Here is an 11,017-nt window from a genome sequence, read left to right on the forward strand (position 1 = left end):
TGGGTGGGGATATGGGCTTAATTGCCGTGAAAATAATGTCAGCAATGTCACAGTGTTTCCTTTGGTTCTGAAAATATTTGTCCCCATTCATTTTCACATTAGAACTTAGAAAACATTAAAAACATTAACATTAGTAACCATTAGAACATTAGGGGAAAAAAACTGTGAAGAACTGTGAATGCCAAAACAATAGTACAATATAAAAACACTGATTTGCAGAAATGTGTGATTTGTAAAAAAAATAATAATAATAATAATTACAAAATATTCATAAATCTTTTTAAGGATTCATGAGTAGTGAACTGTGCTTTTTCACTTGGACAATGTCAATTAAATACTTTTTTTAATATTTTTTTTTTTTTTGCTTTTTTTCATAACGCCAGAGATCGTGGTAGGTCCATCTTGAAATGTTTCTATGGAATTGTAAAAAATAGAGTAAATGAATGGGATTGTAACTTCTAAAACCTGGCTTTTGTGCTCCATAGAACTTAAGCCCTCATTGAGCATATAAGTATGACTGATCATTACAAATATAATCAAAGGAATTTAGAGAATAACTTTCAGAGAATAATACTGAAAAAAAAAAGTAAAAAACAAAAACAAAAGAATACTGCTAAGCAACTGGGGAAAATCATCAGGATGCCTCATCTGAAAACCAGCTGTGTCTACCTGTAGATGTACATCCTTCTTCCCCCCTAATTTCTATTTTGGCTGCTTCCCATCCAAAAAGCAACAGAGGATTTAACACTGTGGCTCTTGACTAATTAATAATGGATACAGCCAGAGGCAGATTGAAATTATAATTCTCCACTCCTTTCCAACTCTCTACACTCTGAGTTTCTATTCATTACAGTTAAGATTCCATTTCAAAACTATAGCAGTAATATTGCAATCCTCATAGCCGCATAAATGTAACACAGACATGGCATCACAACACCATATTTTCCAAGCATATTTATGTATTGCTCCTATCAGCAGTGGCTACATGTGAGCTTTATTGATGATGACACAAAAAAGCCCACGGCCCACAACAAGAAACCAACCGCCATGACTCAAGTGCTACATAACTAATGCAGCTGCACAGTTTAAACAATACCATTTCACCTCCAGCCTCGAAATAATTTCTTAATTCAAACAGGATCGGCGTGATTTGTGGTCACACTCCCAAAAAATGATTTCTTTCGCAAGGCTCGGCACAGACTTCCCTGCTAACTGCATTGGCAAGATATGCGTTCGAAACGATCTGTCACCAGTTTTAGAGCAAAAAGCTGGCAATGCTTAAAAATGCGTTTTTTTTCCCCAAACGCCAAATGTTGTTTTCTCTGTTCCATCTGCAAAGCCACCACACGTCTTCCAAGAAACTCAGACTGCGTCTCTCTTTAGTGCGATGATAACTGTGTTTCCTTAAGTGAATCCAGGCTAACTCTCTCTCCTTCTCTTCACAGATGTTTTTCCCGGTCTGATCACTTGGCTTTGCACATGAAGCGACATATCTAAGGCCGAGGGAGACGGGAGAGAGAGAGTGAGAGAAAACGAGTGAGAACGAAGAGGAGAACAGGTGTGCACTGCCCAGACGGGAACATTCACAACAGACTTTGGGTGCACATGAGGGGTCTGGCCGCAAACGTCACCAGGAGGAACATGTGAGGCAGCGTGGGCAAACGTTGTTGGATTCTAAAAGTCTAAAAGCCTTTTCATCAGCGATTAGCCATGCCTTACCGAATGCTAGCTTGGAGGTCAGACACTGCCAAACACCACCGTTTTTTTTTTCCGTCATTCTCTTTGTGTACAGTAAATCAACCATTAGCATGGAAAGGATACTCAACACTACATGTATAAAACCGAAACACACATGCCATTCATCACGTAACATAACGGTTCTACTAGAGAATCATGTTCAGTGTACTTTCTGGAACTTCCTTTTTCTTTTTCCAAGGACACATCACAATAACCAACCTGCAGCTATGTCGTATACAGCAAACAACCAAACACGGAAAACAACATTTGCCAATACGTTCTGAGGAGTGACCAATGGAGCAAGCGGCCAAAAGCAACGGCCAGCCCCCGAAGTAGGCTCTGCGTGGGAAAAATGAAAAACAAAAAGATACGGCAACGCTCAGGATGTGTGCTGACTTCTCGTACTCATCGCTCAGGAGCGAACTCTTCTCTGCTCTTCACGCCCGTCACCTCATGGGCGAATGAAATGATGCGCAGCGACACTTTCTTGCCTTTGTTTTTTTTTAAGACAGTGTTAAAAAGATGGTTTGTTTTCCTTCTGAGCTGAAATGTCTTAAACTTCTAAAAAAAAAAAAAAAAAAATGTAAAAACTTGCTTTGTGAACAAGCATAAATGTGCACACACGGGCAACGGGAGGGAACTGTGAGCCCTTCTCAGTATGCACAAGGTTCAGTGACTGCTATCTGACACTGAAAGGAAACGTTTGAAGCATAAGACGGGAACAGAACCCCCCCCCCCAAAAAAGATCAGGATTGCTGGCTTGGTATGAAAAGACAGAAGTCTTCTGTTTTTCATTTTGCTTTGCTCTGATTTGTTCCGGGAAAAACAAACCAGAGCATGTCGGCACGGACCTTCTGTGTCGCTCTTGACACTGAAAAAGTTATTTTGCTTTGTGTTGATACTGGCACCCTTGTAAGAACGTAGTAGTCCGGTGCCCCAGAGGAAGCCAATGGAGGAGGCATTATGGGTGGGGGGGTGGGTCAGCTGGCAGGACGTTTGACTCTCAGATTGGAGCACCTGCTGGGATCAGGATCCAAAAGAACTTGGTGGCATCAGCCCAGATTAACTTTGCCTGTTTCGTATCCATTGTCTGCACTGATTTTTTCAATGTTCTCTGTGCTTTTTTTCATACAGTCAAAAAAAGTTCAAAAACAAAAATAAAAAAAGCATAAAAACAAAAAACTACTTGGAGGGAAAAAAGCAGAAAAGAAAAAATGCATTAAAAAAACTTCACACACACACACACCACAATACAGACAGAACGGTTTCTTTGCTCTTGCCTTTTTCCTGAGAAAAACTAAAGAAGAAAAAAAAAAGTAGAAAAATAATTACCAAGTTAATGAACAGCGTTAAAATGAAACACTGCATGGCAGCCTCTTTCAGACAGATACACACACTCGCACACATACATGCACAGCTTGCCTCTCAGCATTATTTGTTTTGCACCGAAATCTTCACAGCAGGGTTTTAGCAATTGTTGTTTTGTAGGATTGCGTTCCATCCAGACGTCAAACGTTAAATCGAGAGCTTGTTTACACACTCTAAGTAATTTTTTTTTTTTTTTTTGCTAAACCGGGCCTAGGTCTAGCTCCCTTAACAATCAGCTTCTAAATCACGGGTGACTCAATATATATTATTGTGCCCAAGGTTGTGAAGCCTGTCATGGCATGGCAATCAGGGCGTTTCCCTGCTCACCCGTGTTTCGTAGTCATCGCAGACTCTACTAAACGATCCCAGAGTGTCCCTCAGGGAACCGCCAGAGCTTAACGATTGGCACCAAAACTCTCATTGTAACATTGCCCATGAGTGAAGGTTCTGTGCCTTACTCTTGGTTTGAGGCCTGCTGAAGGCAACTCTTCTATCACACGCACACACACTCACACATACACAGATTCACAAACGCCGTCACTTCTGTTTGACCACAACTACACGTTAGATATCAGTTGTCATTATTAGTTGATTTCTTTTTATTTCCTGGTCATGTTCTCCATTGAAATGCAAAGTCATGCCAAAATTGACAAAACAGGAGGTGAATTGCTTCATCTCCACTAATGTACAATCAGTTGTGGTTTGTGGCACTTTTTTCCGCAAGAAGCGGCCTGTTTATGTGACGACTGTATGTATGAGTTTCTGTAAAGCAAGCAAGCAGGATGTAATGATACAGTGTCATAATGATGTGCTCTAATTCCACAAATGGAGCAATTATTGACAGTGTACAGCATTCTACATGTGTCACATCCACTTTAAAGCTTTGAATGGGTTACATTTCTGTTTTTGTAGCGGTGATGAGAAGCTACGTTTGTTCCACACTGCTCTACTTTACTCTACAAAATGACGATTCTGCTTATTCTTTCAGTCACCATATGGGATAGAACAGCAGGAACCTAAAAAAATGCTTCATATCATTTTTTAAACCGACAAACAATGAAGCCAATCTTCAAATCAACACTGAAGATATAAATATAAATACTGCCTGTTTAAATACAGTGCAAAGCAACGTTAAATGCAAAATTTCAAACAATACTCCTTTTTTGCCAACATGCTCCAGACGTTACCAAATAAATACGGAATAGGCCAATCAGATTCATTAGCAGGCAGCATGATATATATATTACCTTACATATCAATGCCATTTGAAACCCCTAATATCTCACTCTCACGACAGCAGCGGTCCATGCAATCGCACAGGTTTCTGATGCATACTTTGCCCAAAGATTTACACATTTGCAAATAAACTGCTGGGTGATGAAAGAGACATTTGTGTTTAACTTTATTCTCACAGTATCTCTTCTGCCCTACACCAGCTTCCTATGATTTGTTCTTGAACGTCTAGGAGACCATTGACCTGGTCTCAAATATGTGAGCTTGTAAAATACAGTTTGAATGCAAAGTTGAGGATGAGTTTAGAGCCTAACGTGAAGTTTAAACAGCGAATTAGTCGCATCGGTTCTAGCACTTCTATAGTCAGGAATGTCTTTAGGAATCGATTTTAAAGCGATCATTCACACAATCCTAACACAATTCTGATTTAGCTGTACAGAAGACCACTTTATCTACCGCGAGTTTCCGTAGGACTATGAAACGGAGATAATTCTGTGGCGGAGCATTTTACCTGACAGTAAGAATGTTTGGAAACATTCTAAGGGAACAGTTTTAGGTGTACTAGATCTGGACACTCTTCCAGTGGAGCTCCCTTCCCAAGCCGTTTGCTTTTTTCAGCTTCAAAGAGGCTTTTGGCAGCTTAAATTTTATACAAAAAGATGCTTGAAACATCACAAGGGAATTTTATGACAAAAGGTCAGAGGTGACAACTTTTTCATTTTTTATTGTCCGTATTGGAACAACATTTCACTGCATAACACTCTTCATTGTTACAACTAGCTTAGTCTGTTTAAATGACACTGCTGTCAAATGTCTACATAACATTTAGTGGCATTTCAAGATGCACTTATCACAAGAACATGGGAACAATTCATTCTTCTGCTTAGTAGAAAATGCTTGTAGGTTCATGGCATAACATAAATTGTCTTTTTAGTCAACAGTGCATCAAAATAAAGTCTGCTATTCTGCATATATATATATATACACTCAAATACTCATCCATAGGGTTCCCAGTCACTCTCAAACAGAGGTGAGCACATTTTTTGTCTTGAGATATACTGCATCTTGAAGTGCGTCTGTATCCGTGTTTGTCCAAACTTGATATGTCAGTACATAAGGTTTTCACCGGGTCTTTCCCTTTGGCTTTTTGCGTTCCTCACCTCCCATCCCCAGTCTATCCCACCCTGCACCTGCAGAACCACAATTACTTCCTGAAAACTCTATCACTTCAGCTTCATCCAGCAGTTATGCGTTAGCAGCAGTCAGCGACCTCTTACCTATGAATGTCCCTAGACATCACTAACCAGGGAGCAACCGGCCAACAACAGACCTCAATGCTTTCACAGGTGCTCTCTCTCTCTCTCTCTCTCTTATCCAAACATGGATCTCGCAGACAGCCGCCAGTTGGTAGAGCAGGTACAAATCTGAAAAAGAAAGGAAGGAAAAAATAGAACAGTTATGTGCCATCTTGATTTATCTGTATGGAAGTAGGACGACATTTTGCCATATGTAGGCTGAAGCATGTAGTTTCTCGCTAGAGCAGGGACCCTCATATTCACTGTCCTCTCATTCCCTTGCCACATCACTAACACTCCACCCCCTCACTTCCTGTAATCTTCACACTCTTTCTCTCCGTTTTTCTATTCTGTTCTTTCCTTGTGTGTTTTTCTTTATTGGTTCTTTTGCTGTACAAAGTGTTTAAAATATTATTATTTGTATGATATAATGTTAGTATGGTAATGTTCTTTATTAAGGAAGAAGATGAAATTTATTTTTGTTACTGGTCTGTTTCATAATTCTTTTTTAAATTGGTATTGTAAGATATCTATGCAAGAACTGTTCAGTGGAGCATTTTTATTTAAGAATGTAATAAGTGTAATAAATGGTAGAATCTGAATGCCTCAGACTGACATTTCCTGTGACCAGAAAGAAGAAATATTACTTTGACAGCGAGTGAGAGAAACGCAGTCTTGTCATAACCTTTTATAACCTTTGGTGGAGTTCTTTCAAATAGCCAAGTCTCATTACTAGACCGTTTTTGTCAGAGAAATCACCACATTGTGATAATGGTTCTGTGTACATTGGCTCAAAATGACTTTTTTTGTGTGTCCACGGTTCATTGGAATTGGAAAGCCGAACATAATTTCAATCCAACACCAGTGCTATTTTTTTTTTTCTACACCACTAAAGAATATCAATACTGTGTTTGGGGAACTAATGGTCACTCTTTTTTAAACCCTTTGTTAAACAATCCACTAAATACTCACATCCTCATTAAAGTGAAAAACTACACTGGAATAAACATATCTAAGCTTTAAATTAAACTAGCTGACTGTATAATTTAGCAGCAAAAACAATAGCTTGGAAAAAAACTCTTTGGTGCACATTATACATTTTAAACATGTTTATTCTGTTAACTATTTGTATTCTTACAAAATACATTCATGAAAATAATATAGAAATCATGAGAAAAATAAAAGGCTAATAATCTTTCTGTGTGCAAAACTATGATAATGTGAAATGCTTCAAACAGAATGGCACAAAGTTTTTATGCACATCCAAGGTGCAGAATGGTGCACTTGAAGCAACATGGAGTCGCAGCGCTAATTGTACATATAAGGTTCAGAATGATGTGCTTGAAGCAACATAAGTCACAGTGGACTGTACAAAAGTCCTTTTAGGCAAGTCGCATCACTCGGCCGCCATCTTGGCAACGCCTCCGGGCAGCTATTTCAGACTAACAAGACCAGGCTCTATCTAAATGAATGGGACGAGTGTCAGAACTGCACTTTCACTGGTCACCGGGACATAAAACCTGCATGTATAGAAACAGCAGTAAAATATGATAAAAATCGCTGACAATTTCTTATGACTTTTTTTCCCACAGGTTATACTTTTACTATGCATGTGCAAGGGTTCCTCAACTGTGCGCGTATGTCAGTGGAACCAGACATTAGGCTTAAATGTTTCCCGGCTCATCATCTGTTAAAAACAGATGATTGGCTTTCCAGCAGGAGGGGCGGGACATGTGCATACAACCGCCATCTTTGCCGTTACGGATTTTCCTTATATAGTTGAATGGAGGATTGAGGAAGTAGCATGTCTCTTATAAACTGTACTCCAGACTATACAAACAGAGAAGAGAAATGAGAGAGCAATGAATTCCAAGAAGATGTCATTTTATGGGAATCCCCAGACCTTTATCTACACATAAAGTATTATAATGGGAATATATCATATTGGAGAGAGAGTTTTGCTGACTGTCATAACTGAATCTGACATGCTGTTAGAATGCTGAGCGGAGTCTGTAAAATGTAATTTAACAATGTAAATAGAATTCTGTCCCTCACTTTAAGATATGGAATGTCTTATTATTATATATGCTATACAGTGCATGAAAACAACCGCGATTAGATCAGATTATCGCGATTAGACGGATATTTAATTATTGCAACAGGCCTGAAGTTGTGTGAATGTCGGCCATTTTACAACTACTCATCCAATCAGATTTTCGAGCCAGAACTGTCCATTTTATAATTTAATTTTTCATAACAAATTAATGACCCTCCCCCTCCTCAAACTTCTCTCTCCGGGCCATTTTGTGCATCACATCCTTTAATTAGTCGTCACAGGGCTGCCAATGACTAAGCCACCATTTAGAAACTCGTACCCATGACTCAAGGATTAAAAGGGCTAATCGAATAACTAATGGTTAATTAGAGAGTAATTATGTGAAAGAAAAGGTACTTCTAGCGCACATTCTCACAGCCCTGTAAATGTCTTCCAGTGAGATTTCCTCCATCAGCTTTGCTCTATTATAGCTGATGCCGGTAATTGAAATTCACATTGTCACCGCATCAAACCAAAAGCAAATGTGAGATTTATGCATCATCCACCTCCTGATGCAAGCCTTACTCCTGACAGACACTCGAACGCCAGGACGTTTCATCTCAACAGCGGCAACCTGATACACAGCACATCTGGTGTCAAATGTGTAGAGTAAATCCAATTAATTGCATTGTTAATTTGTAGGAATAGATGAGTCAGTGACTGCTGAATAATCTCACCTAGGCTAATCAGGGGGGAAAAGGGAATTCTGCAGGCTGCAAATTTCCAACTCGGTCTCTCGGGATGTGTGTCAGTAGTTTAATGTGCATATCCAGCCCCCTTTATTCACCAGCCCACTCACCCCCTTTGCTCTTGGCACAGGGGTCGAATCGTCTGGGTGGCGGAGAAGACATTCATCCATGCCAAGTTTATTAATGTAATACGTCCCCGTGCCCTTGTGCGCTGAGACAATGGTACTAAAATTAGTCTGTTGATTAAATGGAAATTATGCCACTGATGTGATTATTGCTTTAATAGGGCTAAACCCCTGTAACTGATGCTGACTAACAAAAGGTCACTTAATTAAGGAAGTGATAGCAGAAGATAATCAGGAATTTATAAGACTCTTGAGGTGGCTGGGGACAGGAAAACAATGTTTTGTTACAAACAACATGTTCTCATGAACCCCTTGATTGTGTGCTAGTAAACAATCTTGGATTTTCCCTTAAGACTGCATTCTGGGAAGGCGGCATGAGCACAAGGAATTTCCCATGATCCCACTCTCTACGCTTACACAAATTGTATCAGATTAGAATATCACTGTACTTTGATATTTGCAACGGTATTGAATGATTAAATATTAGTCTCCCATGATATTCATATGAGCTGTATAAAAACGTAATTAATACTTTTATTCAGTGAGGAGGCATTGACATTAAAGACATTTAGAATGTTAGAAAAATTTGATTTCAATAAATGCTGTTCTTTTGAACCTTATATGCATCAAAAAATTCTGAAGAAAAATCCACAAAAAATAAAAAATTAAGCAGTGAAGGGCTTTGCCATTACAGGAATAAAACATTAAAAAACAATAAAATAGAAAAGAGTTGTTTTACACTGTAATATTAATTCCTAATAGTACTGTATTTTTTATCTTCAGACACACACACACACACACACACACACACACACAGAGACACATATACTGTAGATGTATATAAATGTGCATAAAAGCAGACTGGAAGGCTGAATTGAAAGGAGTCTTTTTTCAAATTTATAAACATTGAAGAGGTCAAAATATGATTCCTTTAAATAATAACCTTGAATTTTAGCTTTATCACTCACCAGCAATTTTACAAAAACAAAATAACAAATAAATAAATAAATTACTGCCACCTCAATGAAATATCCAATTTGATTGAAAATGGTGAAAATGTCAAAGAAAAAGAAAAAGCCCTTTAACAAATATTATTTGTATTAGGCTATAATTTAATGTCTCCTTTGCTGTCTGAAGAGGGATGATCACATTTTGTTAAACCTTTAATCTTAAGATGGCAATAAATATGCTTTTGTTTCATTAGCTCAAATTTAAAATATCTGCTGTTAGGGCGCAATGAGAGCTTTCCCATAAAAGCCAGCAATTTATTCCTAACCATGGAGGAGGAGAATTATATTAACTGCCAGAGGAGATGGTATTTGGAGTGGGATATGGCATAAATTGAAGGATTTCATGGTTGTCCCAGCACAGTAACTACTTGTATCCTGACAGGCTGGAAGCAGGAAATGATGGCAAACATGGTAGTTTAACTAACACGAGCTTGGAACAATACCGCCTCCATGTAGACGGATATCACTTCATTCAGCGCAAGCTTGTTTATTGGTACACGCACTGGAAGTGTTCGAAAAATAGGTTTTATGGATTGCATCTGATGGTGAATTGTGAACATTGTCACTTTAACATTTTGAATGAACTTAACAGCTGACAAAGAAACAGGAAAGCAACATTATTGGTGGCTCAGACAAAGAGAGCGAGAGAAATCCCTGTAAAATGACTTCCGCCTTCCAAGAATAGAGGGAAGGAAAACTATGATCTCACAAGCAGCAGTGGAAACACAACACAGTAAACACTTCCCCACTGGATTGTCAAGCACACACACTGACACACACACCCAAACACATTTCTAGTACCCTCTCCAAATAACTATTGTGATTGTTTCTGAAGTGACTGTGCTAGATCTGTCTGTCCTTTGCTACTGATTTGCTGTAAATAGTATTCATTACCCTTCTGCACGTGTCTACAACTCAAAGAAGGAAGAAAAAAAATCAAGTCTGGAAAATTTAGATCTGAAGGTGGACTGTCTGAGGATTAAAACTCAATTAGCATTGCTTGCTAAGACAAGGATTACTATTATTAGAATTAAACTTTGGCTCATGTTAATATGAATGAATACCACAAACCATAAAACCCAAGTCTAACGACTAGTAGGAAATCACCTAGCAACCACTCAAAACACCCTAGCAACCACAAATCAATAAAGTGCATTAGTGCCTGTCCACTTTTCGAAAGTATTATTATTTTTTTCATTCATTTTTTACAGTGATTTAAAAAAAAAGTATTTATTAAAGTATGATAGGCTATGAAACAAACTAACTAGAGACCAGAGACAAAGTGTATCATAGTATTATACAATTTTATTTGAAACAAAAATATTAGATAATTAGGAGGGAAAAAAAGATAAAGCTAATTATATAATCAAATTAATACAATTATTTCTTTTTTTTTTTTTTTTTTTTTTTTTTTATTGCTTTGCTGTGAGCCTAATTTGTAACATTTTCTGTCCAGCTTCAAGCT

General features: G+C 38.2%; 1 protein-coding gene across 1 annotated transcript in view; it reads left to right on the forward strand.

Annotated features, from left to right (window-relative positions):
* The window catches only part of LOC127965087 (Krueppel-like factor 7), a 41,360-nt gene extending 35,125 nt beyond the window's left edge, over nucleotides 1-6,235 (forward strand). Inside the window, exon 4 of the mRNA XM_052565647.1 lies at nucleotides 1,446-6,235. Coding sequence (XP_052421607.1) covers nucleotides 1,446-1,497 — 52 coding nt within the window. The 3' untranslated portion in view covers nucleotides 1,498-6,235. The remainder of the gene's footprint in view (nucleotides 1-1,445) is intronic.
* The last annotated feature ends 4,782 nt before the right edge of the window (nucleotides 6,236-11,017 follow it).

Source organism: Carassius gibelio, chromosome B9, assembly GCF_023724105.1.
Source record: "Carassius gibelio isolate Cgi1373 ecotype wild population from Czech Republic chromosome B9, carGib1.2-hapl.c, whole genome shotgun sequence".
Classification (NCBI taxonomy): Eukaryota; Metazoa; Chordata; class Actinopteri; order Cypriniformes; family Cyprinidae; genus Carassius; species Carassius gibelio.